The sequence below is a fragment of the Rhinolophus ferrumequinum genome, chromosome 25 (assembly GCF_004115265.2).
Source record: "Rhinolophus ferrumequinum isolate MPI-CBG mRhiFer1 chromosome 25, mRhiFer1_v1.p, whole genome shotgun sequence".
In the NCBI taxonomy this organism is placed as follows: Eukaryota; Metazoa; Chordata; class Mammalia; order Chiroptera; family Rhinolophidae; genus Rhinolophus; species Rhinolophus ferrumequinum.
In genome coordinates, this window is record NC_046308.1 from 1,229,451 (window position 1) to 1,250,309 (window position 20,859).

Here is a 20,859-nt window from a genome sequence, read left to right on the forward strand (position 1 = left end):
GGTGGGTCTGGGACATCTGTAAGCTGCAGACTTCCCTTCCCAGGCGCGGGGAGAAGGTGGTTCAGCCACGCTCTGGAGGATGACACAGTTTGTCCATGTTGATAGAAAGAGTTCGGAGAGTGTTCGTTTCCTAGAATTATCACAAACTTGGTGGCTTAAAACAATAGGAATTTATTATCCTGGCTCTGGAGGCCGGAAGGCAGAAATGGAGGTGTCAGCAGAGCGATGCCCCATGAGGCCTGTGGGGGACCCTTCCTGCCTCCCCCAGCTTCTCGGGGCCCAGGGGTCCCTGGCTTGTAGGCAGATCACTCCAATCTCTGCCTCCATCATCACGTGCTCATCTGATGCAAAGATGCCAAATGCACAGCTCGGTTTCGGAATTGTTGTTTTGCTGTAATCCTTGAGGCTGCCTGAATTCTCCGTGCACAGAGGGCTGACTCAGCACTGAGCCCTCATGCAGGACTGCAATTTCTCAGTAAGAGGAGCGAGCGGCGCGTGCCAGCCCGGCACCTGTGAGGGACCGACGAGGGTCAGCCTGTGTCCCGTGCGACCACTGAGCGAGTTTTGTTTCTCCTTCCAGTTACAACCCCTTCGACGGGCCGAATGAGAACCCAGAGGCCGAGCTGCCCCTCACGGCGGGGAAATACCTCTACATCTATGGGGACATGGATGAAGATGGTTTCTATGAAGGTCTGTTAGAACGTGGCGACGGCGGCACACAGGCTGGTCCGCCCCCCAGACGGGCCAGGTCCCCACACACTCCTGGCTGCCCCGGCCTCTGCTCTGACTTCATGCCGTCCAGAGTTGCCAGTTTTCCCCTGTTGATGACGGAGGGATGTTTCCTCGTGTGACACTCAGTGGAGATGCTCTATTTGTGTTCACCTTCAGAGCTCCCCAGGCAGCTGCTGCAGAAACATGGGCCAGAGGACCCTCTCATCTCCACAGGGTCTCTCCCTCCTGCCTCTTACTGCCCAACACTTGGGGGGCCCCCAGTTGATATTCTCTCCAGCAGGGCCAGGGCCATCCAGGTTGCCTCCCCTGGTGCAATGCGACCCCACTGGTGGGCTGGCCCCACCTTCTGCCTGATTACCCTCTTCGTGGTCACCTCCCACAGTGTGAACTCAGGAATGTGAACTCCGCCTAACCTTTTGTCGCATTTTAGGTTCAGGGTGAACATGTGGCAGCACCAGCAGCTTCGTACAGCGAGTTTCCCCATGCATGTCTCTAAACTGCAATTGCCCAGTACAAACAGAAGGGTCTTGGTTTCTTCCTGTTTCCTGAGCAGGACTATTTCCTGCGAAACTGGCAGCTTTCTCTGTCATGACCTCGTGGAGTTTGGCCTTAGAGCAGATAGGAGCCCGAGTCTGGTGTTGGGTGTTGCTGGCGTGTGATCAGGAGTGGGACCCTGCCCGTGGACCGAGTCACTGAAATTAGCTGCAGAGGTACCGTAGCTGAGGACAGTCACCCAAGAAATTTGGGTGGCAAAGTAAATTCACATTACTACCACTGGTTTGCACACTTGTGTAGAAGTGTGTGCCCACGGCTGCTGCCAGAAAACCCTTGCTGGAAATCTCTAGAATATTGACACCAGGCCAAGTGTTGTGCCACATAAACTTTCCAGGGGCCTGATTAAAGGCAGGCTGCAAAGGTCAGAATTCCACTGTCTGGGATGCTTATGTCACCTGTCTATGCCTCAGTTTCCCTGGCTATAGAATGCAGGTAGTAACATCCCCACATATGGGACGGCTGTGAGGATAACTGAGGCCTAGACATGGAGTGGGTCTGATGCATAGTACTTGCTCAGTGATGTGAGTTACTGTCACTACCACCACCACCACCACGACCAGCATCACAATCATCTTCCCCAAATCTAAATGAGGCTGTGTTTCGAGAGCACCCATGAGGCAAGGATTGACTACTTGAGACCCACCTCTTTGGTAGGGTGAGGAGCAGGCTCAGTCCTCATTTATTCTAGAAGAAGCCATAACTAATGAAATGGTCGGCATGCCCGCTCCTGGGCCTGTTACAGGGGCTGTACTGGGAGCAGTTCCTGGCCTCCTGGGTCCCTCCAAGCAAGCCCTCTCTGCAGGCTCTGCAACGAGTGGGAGATGGTCCATTCCCGCTGGTGCTGGCAGATGATCACGCTGTGAAGGTCTTGGAGCCCCTGCAGATACTTGTCAGTTCTCTGGGCCTCGCCTGGAGCAGGCTTTTGAGCCCCTTGAATAGAGAGAGCACACAGAAGTTAGACCATTTCACGAAACACAAAGAAGTCCACTGTGACCACCTATAGCCACAAGAGCTACTGGGGTGGTGCATTTTTGCCTCTCAACTTACAGGTGGTTGTGGCACCAAATTGATAGTCACTGTTCCACCCCAAATGGACACATTGGGAATTTCATTAAGATGAGACAGTGCTTTGCGAGGGGGATCAAGTCCTCTAGCTCTTCTGTATGATCACTCAATCAAAACTCAGAGTAACATGTTTGTTTTCAGCCTCCCAAATCACGTTTTGTGCATTTGTTCGTCCTCATACTGACTGTGCCAGACGTCACTCTGTGACTGCTCAGGAGTGAGCAGCAAAGGCCCCTGCCCTCACACAGTGTTGTCCCCATCGGAGCTGGGAGTCAGCGTATGGACGAAGGGCAATGAGCGGGGTGGGTTCAGTTGTAACAGGCGCTATGGAGGAACCAGGCTGACGGGTGGGGGCCGTTAAGCAGGTGGCGGGGCTGGGGGAGGGGTAATCAGTGGCCCGGGCTCCCAAGGAGGTGACATTGAACAGATTCCTGTACAGAGATGAGGAATCCACTGCCATCCTGTCACTTGCCCTGTGGCCCCGTGGGGGGAGGTACCGAGTACCCTGCAGGACCTCGGGGCCCTGTGTGATGACAACTCTGTCCTGGTGCCCAACAGGCGAGCTGCTGGATGGGCAGAGGGGTCTGGTGCCCTCCAACTTTGTGGATTTTGTTCAAGACAATGAGGCTCGCTTCAGCACGCTGGGGCCTGAACAGGATCGGAGCTTCATCAACCGTCCTGGCATCGGCCTGGAGGGGGAGAACATTCTGGACCTGCACTCCCCACCTCGCCTGGACGCCGGCGTCACTGACAATGGTGTGGGGACGCTGGACGTGAGCGTGGATGACATTGGAGAAGACGTCGTGCCTTACCCTAGGAAAATCACCCTCATCAAACAACTTGCCAAAAGTGTCATTGTGGGCTGGGAACCGCCGGTGGTGCCGCCGGGCTGGGGGGCTGTGAGCAGCTACACCGTGCTCGTGGACCAGGAGCCACGCCGCAGCCTCACGCCGGCCGGCAGGACCAAGGCCCTCGTGGAGAAGCTCAACATGGCGGCCCGCACCTACCGCGTGTCCGTGCAGTGCGTCACGAGCAGGGGCAGCTCAGATCAGCTGCAGTGCACGCTGCTGGTGGGCAAGGATGTGGTGGTGGCCCCTTCGCACCTGAGGGTGGACAGCATCACACAGACCTCCGCCCAGCTGTCCTGGATGCCCAGCAACAGTAACTACAGCCACGTGGTCTTCCTGGACGAGCAGGAGCTGGATGTGGTCAAGGCCGCCAGCTACAAGTACCAGCTGTGGGACCTCAGGCCCAACACGGCCCACAAGGTGAAGGTCCTGGCCAGGCCCCACCAGGTGCCGTGGCAGCTTCCCCTGGAGCAGAGGGAGAAGAAGGAGGCTGTCGTAGAGTTCTCCACGCTGCCTGCAGGTGAGCCCGTCCCTCTGTGGTCCCCGGGGGACACCAGATGTCACCCCCTACGTGACATGGAGACGGGTGGTGGGAGGGAGCCGAAGGGCAGAGCTGCATTCAGCCAACATTCTCCTGGAAAATCCCTTAAATCGCTCTTGAAGCATGGAATATAGGTGTGTGTGTGTGTGTGTGTGTGTGGTGTGTATATGCACTTATGTGTGTATATGCATGTGAATATGCATGTAAGTATGTGCATGCATGTTTGTATCTGTGTGTGCTTTGTGTGTACGTGTGTATGCACACATGTTGTGTGTGTAGTGTATATGCACTGTGCACACATGTATGCATGTATGTGTGTGGTGTGAATATGCATGTGTGTATATGAATGTGTGCATGTGTGTGTGTGCGCGCGCGTGTACGTGTGTGTGTATGAGACAGAGGGAAGACTGTTTAGAGGCCATGGTGTTGGAGATATTTCTTTTAACACCTGCATGAGCAAGAGGTTGGTCCTCTAAAAGATGGGACGAGTGAGACCGCCCTCGGGGCCGGGAGGGTCACATCGTCCGGTGACACCGCCTCCCACACATGAGGAGAGGAGCAGTGAACCAAGCACCCACATCGTCCGTTTTCCCTTGTGGCAGAAGTGGCACACGTGGAGGGACGTGGGCAGACGCTGTGCGGGGTTCCGGGCCCTCCTGTGTAGCCCCGGGCGCTTGCATCCTCAGCTGTTCCAGGAGAGGGGTGGGCTCCCCTGCCCCTCCCACACACCCACCCCCGCGAGTCGCGAACACGTGGCTGACATGTCACGCCTGCGGGTCTGCTCCTTCCCCGACTTATCCAGACCCTGGTGGCAGCGGCCACCTCGGCCTCCAGGTCCGTGCTGCTGTTTGCGGGTGTGGACAGGCTGCCTCCCGCGTGCCCAGGCTGGGAGCCCAAGCTCCTGGGAAGGGCAGCCGGGCGTTGTGCAGAAGCCTCTGTGGGCACCATCTGCTGGCCCCTGGCCCTTGTCAGCCCTGCGTTGGTCACAGCGGCCTGGCACTGTCCTCGTCGGTCAGCCCTGCCTGAGCAGTTTTACTGACAGCCCAGTCGCTGTCCAGCATGACTCTGCCCAAAGCCCTCCATTGAACGCGTTGGTTTTCCGGGGCTCTACAGACTTGCTTTTCATCTTGCCGTGTGCCCGGTGCCTGCGGGGTACAACTCGACTGCAGGCTGACCCACAAAGCAGTGTCACGAGCGGGGCACAGACACGGCCCTACGAGGGAGTGTACCTGCACGGGAACTGGTTTACGAAGGGTCAGTTCAGTCCCCTCGTATGATGGCCTGATGTCCTCCTGCCTGACGATGGGATGTCAATCCTGAACATGGGGTAACGGACCCCTCTTTTCATGGATGTCTACTCTGGGGTCCTGCGATCAGAAGCACCGGCACAGGGAGCCTTGGGGACCAGAGGAGAGGTGAGGGTCACGTGCCTCGGACAGCTGGGCAAGGCTGCCACTGACACCGCGGGGAGGACAGGAATGGGGACCAGCTGCTGAGCACGTGGTGTGGCCCCACGGGCAATTCCCAGTTACGGGGTGTCCTAGCCCATCCAGGCTGCTAGGACAGATGACCACGGCCTGGGCGGCCTTCAGGGCAAACGTTGATTCCTCACCGTTCTGGAGTCTGGAAGGCCAAGGTCCAGGTGCCGGCAGACGGGGTGTCTGGTGAGGACCTTCCTAGTCCATTGCTGGCCGACCCTCTTCTTGCCATGTCCTCACTGATGGAAGGGGCGAGAGAGCTCTCTGGGGTCCCTTTAGAAGGGTACTGACCCCACTCCTGGGGCTCCCCCTATGACCTCATCACCTCCCAAAGGCCCTACCTCCTAGTACCATCACTTTCAGGGGTAGGATTTCACAGCACATGAATTTGGGGGACACAGACATTCAGACCACAGCAGACCATTTTTATGTCCTGTCCAGAAGGGGAGGGTTTTGACTGGACGGTGAGATGATGAGAGTGGGAGGTGTGGGGAAGCGTCTCCTTTGTGAGGGCCCCCTGCCCCCGCCGTGTGATGGGCCGCCTCCTGGAGCAATGTCAGATGTGGCTTGTGCTCAGTGCCCCACGTGGCCAATGTCAGAGCCTTCCCGTTGCTCTGTCGCCGTCTTGGGGCCCACGTGGCCAGAGAGGCTGGAGGTGACAGGCCTGCAGCCACTCGAGTCTCTATTCACCCACAGACCCTGGGTCTCTACTGCGGTTTCACTTTATGTAGAAAGAGGTGCCGAGAAACCTGAGGCTGGGCGATTCCTGCCCTTTGTCCTTGAGAACAGTGAGGCGACATGTCACACATGTCACGGGTTAAGGGCCTGTCCATCTGGCGTCTGTGTGGTTTCTCTCCTGAGCCAGGCCGCCAGATTTTCAGCTGAGGCACACACTGCAGTCTTAGTGTTCGGGGCTGCTTTGTCACAGCATGTGACTATCTTGTCTTTTGCAAACGGGTCACAGGCAAGTGCTGGTGTGGGTCCTGCCGGCACTGGTGGCTGCTGGTGGCTGAGTGACGTCCCTGGAGCCTTCGTGTCCTCATGTGCACGATCAGGATGCTGAAGTCACAGGACAGGAAGTGTTGGTGTGAGCAGGAGCGTGAGTGGAGCACGGGGACTCCCACGTGTCTGTCCTCTCCTGCCTCAGGGGCCATGGCTTTGGGACTTGGACAGTCTGAGGATGTGACATCACGGCCTGCCTCCTTTCCAGAGTGCTGTGGGCTCACACACAGAAGGATGTGGGGCTTGTGCCCTAACCCTAGTGGACAGGGATCCCCCGGGCACAGTGCAGGACAGGCAGCCCTGCCACCTCCAGGAGCCACCTGGGTCACGGCCACAGGACCGACACCTGTTGCTGGAATAGCTGCTCCAGGCGGTTCCGACTCAGGCACCAAAGGACACGTGTCAGCAGGTGCTGACGGGAGGTCTGCATGTGGAGCTGGACTGCTAGGTTCAGGTGGCTCCAACAGAGCCCCACTCTGTCCCGGAGGTGGGTACAAGGGGAGGGAGAGGACAGAGAGGGCACCCTCCACCAGACATGGGTCCCCTTGGCCCGCCTTGAAGCTGTCATGGGGCTGACTGGCCATGCCTGAGTCCCAGGTGGGCCTGGAGACGGGGCCCAGGTAGCTGTGTCGTCACACAGACAGAGAACTGGGGAACAAGGGTCCCAGAGGGGAGACGGAAGTGGGGTTGGAACAGCTCAATGCGGTGTCCCCCCGCCCAGGCCCCTGCTTCGCTTTCACACCTAGTCTCAGAGATCCTTGCCCTGTCAACTTCCTTTTTCCTCATGTTTTATTTCCATTAAAGTTGAGTTGACATACAATATCGTACGAGTTTTAGTGTGCAACAGTGATTCAACCTTGACACGCCTGACGACGTGATCAGCCGATCAGTCAGTAACCATCTGTCACCACACGGTTATTACGGTGCTGGTTGTACATTACATCCCCGTGGTTTCCTTATTTTATCACTGGGAGTTTGTGCCTCTAATGAATGACTCCTTCCAAGTGAGACCTGCTGAGCGTAGTAACTGCTCACCTGCCCAGGGCCAGGCCCTGAAGGCTCCTCTGCCCTCTGTCCCCCAGGTCCTCCGGCTTCCCCACAGGATGTCACCGTCCAACCTGGGGCCACCCCAGCGATGGTCCACGTCTCCTGGAAGCCGCCCGCCCTGACCACCACCGGGCTGTCCAACGGAGCCACCGTGACGGGCTATGGCGTGTACGCCAAGGGGCAGCGGGTGAGTACAGACTGCAGCATGCGCTCCACCCCACCCAGGGTGCCGGCCCGCCTGTGAGCAGCTTTCTCTGTGGCAGGTGGCTGAGGTCATCGCCCCCACGGCGGACGGCACGGCCGTGGAGGTCGTGCGGCTACGGAGCCTGGACGCCAGGGGTGTGACCGTGCGGACCCTCTCTGCACAGGGCGAGTCTGCGGACTCTGCCATCGCTGCCATTCCCCCCGACCTCCTGGTGCCTCCAGCCCCTCCGAGAACGCCCACCCCGAAGCCATTAGCAAGTGCCGGAGTCCCTGATACCAAAGATGACCACCTGGGTCCCCACGTCCGAGTGGACGAGGCCTGGGAGCAGAGCCGAGCGCCGGCCCCCGCCCATGGGCACATGCTGGCGCCGCCTGGCCTGGGCCCCGGGAGGCGCTCGCCGTCACCCAGCCGCGTCCTCCCTCAGCCACAGGGGACCCCGGTGTCCACCTCTGTCGCCAAGGCCATGGCCCGGGAAGCTGCCCAGAGAGTGGCCGAGAGCAGCAGGGTGAGTAGGCTGGTGCCCTGTGGGGATGGGGTCTTCCATCAGCCCCGCGAGCCTGTGTGTGCTGTGCACGCAGCACGTGTGGCGTGTTTCTCCCCCAGCCCACTCCTTGGGCGGGTTTTTAGGCCTGATCCCGATGGAACCAAAATGCATTTCCATTTTGCGAACATAGATCCATCACCAGGGAAAATGGTTATGTGCCAGCCTCGCTAGGAAACGCTGGGACCAGTGACTCGGCAGGCTTTGGTCTGTCCCAGGGTCTGGAGGTGACTCCTGGAAGTCGGCTTGGGGACCTATCTACTTGAACGGGGCACACCTGGGCCTGCTTACCCGTGTTTCTGTGTGTGTGTGTGTGTGTGTGTGTGTGTGTACACAGATACACATAACATACAGCAGACATACATAGATATATTCCCACGCCTCTTCCTGGGAATGGCCGTGGGACAGGGAGTGTGTGTGTTGTGGTGGGGCCACACCCTGGGTACAATGTGCAATGAGATGTGGAAGCTTCAGCAACGCCTAGGAGATGGGGTGCCATCCAGGCCTCCGTGTCCTCTGCCAGGACCTGGCACTGAGCTGCTTGGCGCCCCGCTGCCTGGGAGCACCCGTCGCTAGGGTGCCCAGGGGTCTGCCGGGGGCAGCGGCTGTCAGCGGCCCTCCCAGCACTGCCTGCCAGCCTGTAGGGTCTCCCCTGGACGGTGGCCCCTGGCAGTGCCGTCTCTGAATGCCGGTGCTGGGAGACCCCCCCAGTTCCTGAGTATCCAGGTGCTGGGTCCGGAAACCCCAGAGATCACAGCTGACAGGTGGCCACACCCAGGGCACTGGGAGGCAGAAGGGCGGCCATGGGTGCGTTTCGGATTCAGGGCGTTTCTGTGAAACCTCTCAATTTGTTCAGTACTGGCCTCTGATGCTTAAAAAGTAGTTAAACACAGGCCTATGCCCTCTGACTAAAGAAAAAGCTTCAGAATGTGCATGTTTTATCACGGGCCACGCCCTGTGCTCTAATGTTGCACATCCCAGAAGCCCCGGCTCAGCCAGCCATCGCAGCTAGGAGCTTTTGGCAAAGCTTCGTGGGCAGGAAGGGCTGGTGGGTGACGCTGCCCCCTACAACTCTAAGACCCCCAGACAGGACCCCGAGAACGGGCCCAGGAATGCCTGGGGCTACTGGCTCCCAGCCACCGACCCTTTCAGGTGTGGAGAGAAAACAAACATCTGAGATCCTTTTTCAAGAAATTGCTAAGTGGTCACATTAAGAGCCAGGCTTCTCCTCGCTGTCCATAGGGTACTCGCAGCCAAGTCAAGAACTAGTTTTGTGAGCGTGGGTGGGGAGGCGGAGGGGGAGAGGAGCTGGCCTGGGTCACAACCCAGGAGCCAGCACGGTGGGACCCTTCACACAGTGGCTCCGAGAAGAGCTGCGGGGTTGGGCAAAGGAAAGGCTGGAACTCAGAAGACATGGGAGCCTGGGAGCCTCCTCCCCTCTGCAGCCCCGCTCAAGCCTGTCCGCCCGCCGCTCCCCACGGCCTCCACTCAGTCGTGTCTTTCCTTTTTCCTTCCAAGTTAGAGACAAGGAGCGTCTTCCTGGAGAGGGGCGGGCAGTATGCAAACTCCGACGAGGAGGATGGCTACGAGTCCCCCGACATCAAGAGGAGGGGCACGTCAGTGGACGAATTCCTGAAAGGTTCTGAGCTTGGCAAGCCGGTGAGTGCTAGGCGTGGAGCCCACGGCAGCGCCACACGAGTCTCTGGGAGTGCAGAGACTGCTGGGCCCGTGAGAAAGGTGGAGAGGTCCCAGGCCACGTGACAGTCACAGTGGATTGGGGAAGTTCAGATTCAACGCTGCCACTGCATTTGTGGCCTCACTTGGGGACCATTACAGAAGTGTGAATATGAGGCCCCCGCCCTCGTGATTGCCCTGTGCTAGTACTGCCTGGTCAGGGGGTGATCCTGGGGGCCAGGAACCCCTAGGGGAACCACCTGGTCTCCGCTGAGGCAAAACCTACCATCTGTTTATTCACTTCCGTCAACTGGGCAGATGTTTATTGGACATCTGTGTGCTGGGCATCATGGGAGATTCAGAAATGAAATGGTGAGCACCCTGCCCTCAGAGCGACAAAACGTCAGTGCTTCCCCTCTAGGCTTGTAAGCCACACGTCCACCCAGTGTGACTGTCTCGTTTCTGACTGCTCACCTTCTAATGGAAGTGTCCATGAATGGTCAGGATTAATACTGGACAACAGGTGGGGTGGGGCCTGGACAGTCCTGAAATCATGGCGTGTCAGCGCTTGAAGACACCCTGTACTCTCAACACATGTTCCTACGGCTACACAGTGTCAGGGCCTCCATAAGAAAGGGGTGTCGCCGCCCGACTCTGCACTGCCAGCCGTAGCCCTGTACCATGTCACCCAGTTCCTGGAAGCAGCAGCTTCTTTATCTGCAAGACTGAAATAATTCGATTTGCATTAATTTTACCACAAGAAACGGAATGCCCAGCTGACAATGACGAAGGTAAAGATGTTTAACTGCCCCACCTCGCAGGAAGTCCCAGGTAGGAGGTTGCGAGGCTCATTCACCTGCTCAGTTGGGTCCGGGTTCTGGGCCTTCCATTCTTTTGGCCTTTCTCTCACGGTCACAAAGTGGCTGCCATAGCTCCATTCATCACACCTCATAAGACAGCATCCCAAGGAGGAAGGGGAGCATGGATGAGGAAAGGAGGCGGCTTTGTCCTCAGGCACGTTCCCCTTCCTTTTCCGGCAGCTCCCTCAGACTCCCCGTTACGTCTCAGCGGGCAGGCCAGGGTCACGTGCCTACCCCTTCATAGGGTTCCTGCAAGCGGCTCATCAGTGACGTATCTGGCAAACCGCAGCCACCTCCTTCCGTCCCCCGAGTTTATCGCTGACTCATCCCAGGATTTGAAGCGGGTGAGACTGTTGTCACGTAGGGACTTCTTCCCATGTGCCTTGGGAAGACCTCACTGAAACCAGCCTGGTCTCTGTTCATTCATTTACAGTCCGTTGGCTTTATGTCTTCTGCTTGGGGCTGATTGAAAGCATTAGGGCTGGAGCAGCACAGAAGCTGCCACAGAAACTGCTCTGGCTGAGAACATTCCAGGCCACCTGTCGCGGGCACGGTTCAGGAGGAACCTTCCGGAACCTTCCCACTTGAGTGCTCATGCAGCCCCCTGCTGCCAGGCCTTGAATTTGGTGTGCCTTGAAGTGCTAATGCATCTTTCTCAAGGGCAGTGGTTGAAACGGGTACTTTGAATCAATGTCTCCAGATGCTGCTGCGCACATTTGTGGCCCCGCAGGAGGATAACCGTCAGACAGACGCAGCCGCCCTGGAGCTCGTTGGGCGTGCGGTTGAGCTTTTGCCGGTTTCCTTGTTTTGCTTTAACCACTAGAGATCCTGAATGGTGGGTGCTGTCGCCTGGGGGGCCTGGCACCGTCACAGTGGCCGCCTGCAGGGCTGTCTGCGTTTCAGTTTGCAGGTACCACAGACGCTCTCAATTTCAAAGGAGGCTTTTCTGGTAAAGCTCTTACTGTCTCCAGCCTCGTCCCTGTCACAGTCTCCACCTGGTGCTGGGCACGAAGCTGGGCACGGGAGGGGCACAGCTCACGGAGGTCCTGAGCCTGCCCAGCGTGTGTGTGTGTTTTAGACCACGTGGTGTTCTTTAAGGTCCTAAATGCCTTACATGCTGCATAGACACCCGCTTGCCCAGCACCCACCACTCTGTCGGGGGGCCCTAGGTCTGACCTATGTATTTCTGTGCCCCTCGCTGTATGGCCACCTGAGTGTGCAACCCCTGGCCTGAGCCTTGGTCCAGCCACTAAGTTGGAGAAACTGACGGCACCCAGAGGAATGGCGTTTTCCCAGCCCTGGTGGTGTCTTCTGCCTGCAGCCCAAGGGTCCCTGCGCCTGTCCCCGTCTGGGATCAGAGGTGGGGGACGCGGCCTGGTCCTCCCTCTGCCCCATCTCCTCACCTAAGTAGTGGGCGTCACACACAGACACCGCCGTATCTGTGAGCTCACGAGATAGACAGGAAGGAAGGGCGACGAGGAGAGCCTTCTGGGGGGCTCACAGCGTCGACGACGTGGTGCTCAGCTATGTCCCCTTCCTGTCCCCAGCCGCACTGTTGCCATGGAGACGAGTACCACACAGAGAGCAGCCGGGGGTCTGACCTCTCGGACATTATGGAAGAGGATGAGGAGGAGTTGTGCTCGGAGATGCAGCTGGAGGAGGGGGGCCGGCGGCGGCCCAGCGGCACGTCCCACAACGCCCTCAAGGTCAGTGGCTGGGACACCAGCTCCCTCAGTTGTGCTGTCCCTTCTCTGGGACTGTGGAAGGTGGCTCCAGAGGGCCGTGCGCCCTGCCCCTGGGAGCCCACAGATTTGGATCAGCTGCTTTCTCGCCATTGAGTTTGTATCCGGAATTCTGTCCTTCTGGTCCCTTCTCTTTGCCAAAAAGTCTGGGTGAAGGAGTTTGGGGGAACCCATTTGGCACCGTCCTGGGGGCATCCAGCTCTGCACCAGTAATAGAATTGGGACAAATTGAGCAATGGAGACTCCCTCACTCCACACCCAGAGACTCAGCAGCTAGGAGAGTAGGACCCAGCCCGAGTCAGAGCTGGGGGTCCCCCATGTGGGGCCGGCTGGGGGTGCTTGTGCAAAGGTCCCACAGGAGGAAGGCAGTGAGGTGGCCCTGCTCTGTGGAGGGCACAAGGGAGGAGCAGGAGAGAGGGCCAGGGTGGGGGCAGCTGAGGCCAGAGGATGGCTGGGCGTGGAGGGGCAGCCATGCTGGGGGCCCCTGCTCAGACCCCTCCCACCAGAACCGGCTGTGCCCCACATCGCCACCTGCGATGTGGGAGGTCACGACAACGGGAAGTGGGTCCAGTACGAGGCTGGCCCTTGGTGTGCGTCCTCTGTCCCTGTCCCTGTCCCACCCCTGCTGCTGCTGGCTCCCTGGCTCGGGCTTTCACTCACTCCACTGGCAGCAGAACTGGTCGCCTCTGTGTGCCTAGCACTGCGCTTGGCTGGGGGCACGAGGATGGACGTGGCCCATGCTCTAGCCCTTCCTAACCTAGTGGGGGTGCAGACAAAAGGCTGGACGCCGTAGGACCTTTGTGGGGTTTCCGAATGGAGAGGTTTTGGAGAGGAGACTCGTACTGGGCGTGGAGCGCCGGCCACGGCATTTCTCTAGGAACCTAGGGTCATGCATTTGGAATGGAGGACAGAAGGCAACACTCAAATCTGGCTGCCAGCTCAGCGCCTGCTCGTGTAGAAAGACTGACGGAGGGCCTCCCGCAAAATCCCCAGCCGCAGAGCATGCCAGGTCCCTGTGCAAACCCCTCACGGCTCCCTGCCTCCGCCAGCTCCCAGACGCACCCCATCCCGCCCAGCAGGACGCACAGTGGCCTGCGCTGATGGAGGGAGTTGCCCCGTGGGGAGGCCAGTCTGATCTCCCAGGACTTCCCTTGTGCTCATAGCTGGGCTCTTCTCTCCTGCTCGCCACCATGTCTCCTTTGGTGGAGGAAGCTCCTGAGCTGGTACTTCCTGGGAAGTGTTGAGCAAAGAAATGAAAGGTCACCTTCTCTCCCGGGTAGGAAGCCCAGAGGCCAAGCAGGGTCATCATAAAACCCTATGGCCACGTCCCACACCCACAAGCACAGCCCCCACCCCCTGGGAGATCACAGCTGGCATGAAGTCGGGCTGCTGACATGGCAGGAAGTCAGGCTTGCTGACGTGGCAGGAAGTGGTGAGGACGTGGCAGAAAGTGGTGAGGACGTGGCAGGAAGTGGTAAGGACATGGCAGGAAGTGGGGCTGCTGACATGGCAGGAAGTGAGGACGTGACAGGAAGTGGTGAGGACGTGGCAGGAAGCAAGGCCAATCATAGTTGCTGGCTCTCTTTAGTTTGTCCACAGTGTTCTTACCTTTTTTTAAAAAATCAGGAGATTTCAGAGGCTGATCTGACGTGCGGCTTCGCTAGGAATTCCCAGACGGTTTGGGATCTGGCGCAGTGGGCTCACCTTCCCACCTGGCCACAGCGACGGCTGAGCCTGTTTCCTGGCGGGAAGGGCCCAGTGGCTCTGCACGTTCCCGGCCTGGCCCTGGAAACCTCCCGGCTAGGTCCCTGCCTGCACCCATTTCTTCTTTGCCCTGAGAACGTTCCTCAGTTGCTAGCGGGATAGCCCTCGTTCTCAGCCAGCTGAGTACAGGTTTATCACTGTCCTCACCTGGTACTGAGTGGGTTCCACGCACGTGGCAGACCCCACTAGGTAAACCTGCCACAGTCCCTGTGCTCGTGGAGCCCACAGGTTGGGGGGGCAGGCAGGACACGGTTGAACAAGCACCTGGGGAGGCGATGGGATGAAAGGCTGGGACACGCCTGGCCTGGAGAAGCGACCCCGCGGGTGCCCTTCAGCGGGACTGGCAGCTGAGCTGAGGGACGAGCTCGGGCAAGGACGTGCCCACACGCAGTGCACATTCCCTCCCGCTCACGAGGCAGCTCCTGGCTGTGCCAGCTCCATGCCGGCCCCAGGGCCCAGGACAGCTGGGCCACGGCTCTGCACTGGGGCCTTGCAGTCGAGGACCTGGAGGAGGGGCAGGCAGACCCCAGGCCCCTGCAAACCCTGACAGCATGACGGGAGCAGGCATGGTCCCCGAGTGAGGCCATGATGCTGTGTGACAGGGCCCGGGTTCCGCACACTCCATTGTAGCCCAGGGAGCAGCACAGGCACGGTTTCAGCAAAGTACTAGAAAGTGAACGGAGGTGGCAGTGACTGCTCTGTGACTCGTTCCGGTCACATCGGCACCCAGCGGCAGCTGCCCTCTGAGATTCTGGGTGCAGCCCACGGGCAGTGGGGATCAGATCCCCTGGCGCTCTAGGCACAGCCGTGTCACAGGACCAAGCGCCTGGTCCCTGCCTCTGTGGGGCCAGGCTGCCCCCTCTCCTTGGTTTAGCTGCGTGGTTTGGTCCCACGACCGCTGGCGTCTGAGGGCAGCCCCCTGCGTGCTCCACCCAGTGCCGTCCCTCGGCCAGTTCCTTTGTCACCTGTAGGCCAGCCTCAGCATGCCATCCGCCCGCCCGGGAGCAGCTCACCCGTCCCCACCGCCTCCGAGACTAATGCTGTGTGTTTTCTTTCCCTCCCTCGCCCACCTCACGCTCGCTCACACACTTTTCCGGTACCTGGTTGTCGCACTGCTCCCGTAGCAGTGCTATAAGAATAGAACCCCCGAAGCTTTCCCGGAGCCGCCTGAGGGCCCCCCCCAGCACAGCACGAGACTGTTCAGTATCCCGGAAGTAGCAGAGGAGGACGCGGAGCACTACGAGTCCGCGCACAGACAGGGCTTAGGGCACCCCTGCAGGCCCAGGGGCCAGGGCTCCCGGTTCCCCGCCAAACCCAGGGGCCCCACGGCCAGCACCCACGCCGAGGACTTCCTGCTCGAAGACAGAGGCTGTCGCTTTGGCCGCTCGGCCACCAGGAGCCCCGACAGTGGCCTGGACTGTGGCAGTGAAGAGGAGGAGCTGCGGTTCAGCTTCCGGAGCTCGGCCGCCCAGAGCAGCCCAGGCCCCGGGCCCTGCCCCTGTCGCAGTCTGAGGCCCCTGCTGGCCCGGCGGCGGACGCTGACCCGGCAGAGCAGCATCGAAGAGGACTTTGGGGAGCAGGTGGACCCCAGTCACGTCGTCAGGAGCGACGATGCCCCCCGGAGCCCGGAGAGCTCTGCCCCCAGGAAGTATGGCTGGGACGAGCCCGCGGGTCCGGAGGACTTCCGGGATGTCTGGAAGAAAAGCACAAAAACGCCCGACAGTAGGGCACCTGCCCAACACGCACAGGCATCTCCCCGCGTGGCAGAAGGCCCTTTGGTGTGTGACGTGAACCCCTCACACCTGCTTGCCACACCAATCCGTTTCCATCCCTCATTTTGTGTGCTTATTTTGGGTGCCATTCCTGGGGACTGCTGGCTCTCTTTAGTTTCCATGCAGCTTTGATTTTCTGGGTCCCATTGCCTCCCAACCTTTGGCCATGCTGGGGAATTCTTTACTTTGCTGTAGAACAGTGACCACCCCCCACCTCCCAATCAGCGATGGTTACGGCTCTGTGATTAAAGGACAACTGAATCTAAATTTTAATTAAGGGTTAGCTGAACTGTGATCGTGTAAAAGTTTGGCAACACATACGTTTTCAAAACGACCCGTGGGGGCTGACTGGTGACTACTGGTATTATAGAAGGTTCTCTTCTTGTTGTGGCTTTGGTTTTTGTTGTTGTTGTTTTTGGCCTTCATTCATAATTGAAAAAAATGGAGAACAATTATTGAAGAGATCCATTTTTGCATATTGTTTCGTTTTTTTTTTCTTCATCCAGTTTTCAGAATGAGTTTTTCCATCACCGCCTCTAGACACCCCCCTTGCCTGTCTTCCAGGCTCGTTACTGGTTTCAGGAGGACGCACTCACTCAAGGCTTCATTCATGTCTATATTGCGTCCTCTTTCCAGAACATTCGCTCCTGTCACGCTGACCTCTTCACCGCACACACTGGCAGAGGCTGAGCCCTGCAGTCTGTGATCTGTCCACAGGGGGCGCCGATCCCGCACCACCTGTAATGAGCCTTATTCTTCCCTGGGTCCCTACAACCTCCTGACTCAGATTAGTTCCCAGTGAGCTGGAGGTTGTGCTTTATTCTCTCAAACGATTCTACCCCTAGTGCCAGGTAGAGGCGTGTGTCATACAGACACATTCAGGTTAGCCCTGCACGTGACGTGTCTTCAGGTTAGGGTTGGGACGTTGCCTTGAGTTTCAGACACACAGAAACTTCTGTCTTTGAGTGTTTGGTAATCTCACATACAACTCTGTGTCAGCGGGACGTGGCAATGAAGCGTTTGCCCACTTTTGTGATCGTGGGGAGGACCAGCTCTGTGGAGACCAGGTCAGGGGTACACGGTCAGAGGCACCAGTGGGCTGAGTGATATTGAAGCCATTCTCACTTTGGGTCGGAATATCCGGCTTCTGCTGCAGTAGCAGTGACACAGCTGCCTCCTGAGGAATTCTTTTGCCCCCACTCCCACCCATGTGTCGAAAAGCAACTTGGATGGGGTGCCGGGGTGAGCAGCCTTCCTCTCCAGGTCATTCAGCTAACCTTTCAGTTAAAAGCTAAGTTTAGTTGCCTTTAGAGCTTCTGCTTCTAAGTTGAATTGATTTGGCTAACTTAATTCTTTTGTTCCCACGGCTGGCAAGACTCACAACTTTGTTGTTTTGTCGTTAGATTTTAGGAAACCCAGCGTCTGCAGGACGGGCTGACAGGGCAGACCACGCGGGCCGGCGCTTTCCCCACGGCAGTGCTGGCACTCAGAGGTCCCGGCCGATGATGGTCCCGGCCATCGGTTAGTGGGCCTGTTTGACGGCTTTCTCTTTCTTTCAACCACAGAGCACATGGCTGCTTAGTTCTCAGGCTAAACATTTACAAAACTTAGTGGGAATAGCATTTTCCTCTAAATACAGGAAACCCTCAGTTACGTTTCCTGTATTTAGCAAAAAGATGGCAGAAACAGCACAAGGTGAATAAAACCTATCTGTAAGTGTTCTCAGAATACCATACTGACTTTTTATGTCGGTCTTCTCCCTGGACGCTTGCTCCTGGAGAGGCTGAGCCACGCACAGCTGGAGAACACGTGCGCATCCTCCTGTCCTGTGTCACGCGCTCACGCGATGCCCTGTGACGCGCTGCGTGTGGTCAGGGCAGCAGCAGCAGGGTTGGTGGCCAGACGCCACGTGGCTCCCTGAGCTCCAAACACAGAGAGCTGTCTGTGTGCAGGAGACACTTGGGCAGCTGGGCCTAAAGGTTACGAAAGCTCAAGGCCTGAGTGTCCTGAGGTGCGTGCTGCCCGTCTGTCTGGTCACCTGTGCGCTCCTGCGTCATCACCTGGCCTTCCCTTTCCTTTCATTACGTTTGGGGGCGGGGGGGGGGGGGTGCTTAACCGGCATGCTGTCGCTTTAGTCATTCTAACCGGTCCCCTAAGAGGGGTGTGGCTGAAGTTCAGAAGAGAATGCTTCTGTTCCTGCAATGAATCAGGCAAAACAAGCTCGAAAGTGTTATGCACAGGATAATGGAGCCTGGTGACCAGCAGCAACTAACTAGCCTTTCGTCTCACACACACACACACACACACACACACACACACACACGCCCCGGCAACAAAGCAGGAAGAGAGAAATGTTATGTTAACCCCTTAGCAACAACAAAAAGGCTCTAAACAACGCAACTCACAAAAGTACTGAATAAATCCATGAGACTGGCTTTCATTTACCTGCCTTCTCATCATGTAGCAACGTGAGAAGCCGCATGAAAAGCACAGTGAAGACCATACAACTTACCTGGCGGGCGCTTGACCCTGTCGGATTTCAGAAGAGTGACATGTACTCAGCAGCCATCACCAGGGACCCAGCCAGTGACCCCAAGGGGAGCAGGCCAGGGACGCGCATGGACTCTTTCCGTCTTGCTCTGTTTCCTTGTACAAATATTAGGAATTACTATTTTAGAAATCTCCTGCACTCCAAAAGCATCTGTTTTCTTTTTCAGAGGAACTTAACTCTGTATACCATGTACTTCCCAAATACACTTTAATAAGTGATGCATTCACAATAATAAAAATATTATAATTTCAGTATTTTTAAGTTCTCAGTTTCCTAAATTAAAAAAATGCCCTTTCTGATTTAAAAACAAACTTATATAGATAGCTCCATGTCTAATAAATTCTAAATCATATAATGAGTGCGAGGGAACTCTTAAGATGATGGATGTCTCCTAAGGACACGTAATTGGGTCTGGTTTCCTCCTTTATACATTTTGCTCTGTGTGTTTATCTAGTTATTTACCTGTCGGACGAAAGGCCTGAGGGTACAACGCTTTAAAAATGAACTACACGTTCCAGAGGCTCCCGTTCTCACTACTGGACTGTGACAATCTCTCTTTCGTCCCGTTCCTCCGGGGCGCTTGGCCACAGAGCAAGGAAACGCCACATGTGTTTCTATGTCCAGAGAGGAAAACCTGAGAACAAATTAATGGATAAATTCAGCCTGGCCCTTGGAAAAGGTGACGTCTTTTCCCTGGGTTTTCCTGCAAGAAGAAAATGAAATGCTGTGAAGTCTGTTTAATAGCTGATGTCCCTTTTCTCTGTAGTTGTTACAGTGGACAGTCATGGTGAGGTGTTGGTCTCGGTCAGGTAGTCAGGAAATGCGACACCATGGAAGACGACACGTGACAGACGGTGGGACTTGGCAGCACCGGGCGGCCACGAGCCTGTCCCACTATGAACGAGACCCAAATGTGGGGGAAGAAATGAATGAGGCCCGCTGTTTAAAAGTTTTGTTCCCTCGCAGAAGTTAAATTACTGACATTTTTAGATTTTTCTAGGCAGCCTAAAAAAGATCCTGAATTTAAATAATGTAAATAGTTCGCTGCATTTAAAAAAATTAACCTTTCCTGCAATTGATGTGCTTTTTATTTTTCAACTAAATGTTTCTGCGGGTGAGAGAAGCTGAGTGGCTTGGTTTTCTCCATCAGCTCTGTCTTTCCACACACCAGTCACGTCCTCGCATCCCACCGCCTGTGCTCCTTGTGCTGGTGACAAAAGTTTTAAGCAGCTGCTGTCTCTGGTGATGAGCTTTTCTCATTTGCTCCCCTGAGCAGAGCAGTGTTCTCTGTGGGCAGACCATCCATCTTCTCTGCGCCCCCACCCCCCACACACACAGTCACATGCATAATGGTGTATAGTGACACGTGCGTATCTGTACTCACACCTAACAGTGTGTATGCACATATGTTACGATTTCAAGAAGAATAATTTTTAGAAGCTGGACGATAGGTGGCGTTGAAACTCACCTCTGCCAGGAAGTCATTAATTCACACTCATGAAGAATGCACTTGTCATGTAAATATCGAGCTGAGTGAAGAGTGTGGTCATTGTCACACTGACTGATACACAAACACATTTAAACCTGATGTGCGTTGGCTCACCTGGCGTGGAGACATGTCTGTACACGGCCCCCTAACAGCCTGTCTGGTGTGGCCTCCGTGCGAACCCCGACATGCCCCCGGGCGCTCAGGGCTGCCGTCCCTGAGGCCACTTAGTCCTTCCTCTGTCTTCACGCGCTGAGTTTTATGACAGGTGTTTGCTGTTCAAAGCCACCCTGATGACAGGGTTCGTGTCTGCGTACAAACTCAGCTGCAAGTTTTCAGAAGAGACTCAAGTGTTGCGGCGGCTTCCTCCTCCCACAGCCCTGTTCACGAAACGACGTAATTGTCTATGCTGAACGGGCTCTGCAGGAATGACCTAGCACTGTGTCCTCTGTCCCATGTTCCCAGATGAATACAGCCGAGACCGGCTGTCGCCAGATTTCTATGAAGAGTCGGAGACTGACCCCGGTGCCGAGGAGCCCGTGGCCCGGGTCTTCGTGGCCCTGTTTGATTATGACCCTCTAAGCATGTCCCCAAATCCCGATGCTGCAGAAGAGGAACTGCCCTTTAAAGAGGGGCAGATCATCAAGGTGAGGGCCAGGGGGGCCACCGGGGGGACAGGGTCCTCAGCACAGCAGCCTCCGATGGATGGTGGGGGAGGGCCTGGGAGATGAGGGCCAGGCTGGCGCCCGGGAGGAGGCGGGACCGGGCCTGGATCCCATCTTGGAGTATCCTGCAGGCCGGGGAGAGCTGGCGCTGGGCAGCGCTGAGAGCACAGCTGTCCTGTCCCACAGTGAGTGCCTGTAAAGGACACGGGTGCTCCCGAGGTTGGTCCTGCAGGGCCCCTTGGTCAGTCAAGAGTTCTAACTTCAGAACACCCGGCGCGGGGCACTGTCTCCCTATGGAGGAACATGCAGTGGGCACCCCCGGGGGGCGGGA

At 57.0% G+C, this 20,859-nt stretch overlaps 1 protein-coding gene across 5 annotated transcripts in view; it reads left to right on the forward strand.

The window, feature by feature from the left end:
* The window catches only part of RIMBP2 (RIMS binding protein 2), a 120,545-nt gene that overhangs the window by 90,224 nt on the left and 9,462 nt on the right, over positions 1–20,859 (forward strand). For 3 of the 5 annotated variants that reach the window (XM_033098171.1, XM_033098172.1, XM_033098173.1), the window contains 9 exons: positions 581–690; positions 2,911–3,720; positions 7,304–7,455; positions 7,532–7,978; positions 9,533–9,673; positions 12,096–12,254; positions 15,179–15,832; positions 17,230–17,347; positions 20,329–20,510. In XM_033098171.1, the coding sequence (XP_032954062.1) occupies positions 581–690; positions 2,911–3,720; positions 7,304–7,455; positions 7,532–7,978; positions 9,533–9,673; positions 12,096–12,254; positions 15,179–15,832; positions 17,230–17,347; positions 20,329–20,510 (2,773 nt within the window). The remainder of the gene's footprint in view (positions 1–580; positions 691–2,910; positions 3,721–7,303; positions 7,456–7,531; positions 7,979–9,532; positions 9,674–12,095; positions 12,255–15,178; positions 15,833–17,229; positions 17,348–20,328; positions 20,511–20,859) is intronic. The other 2 variants (XM_033098174.1, XM_033098175.1) reach the window with 1 other exon arrangement.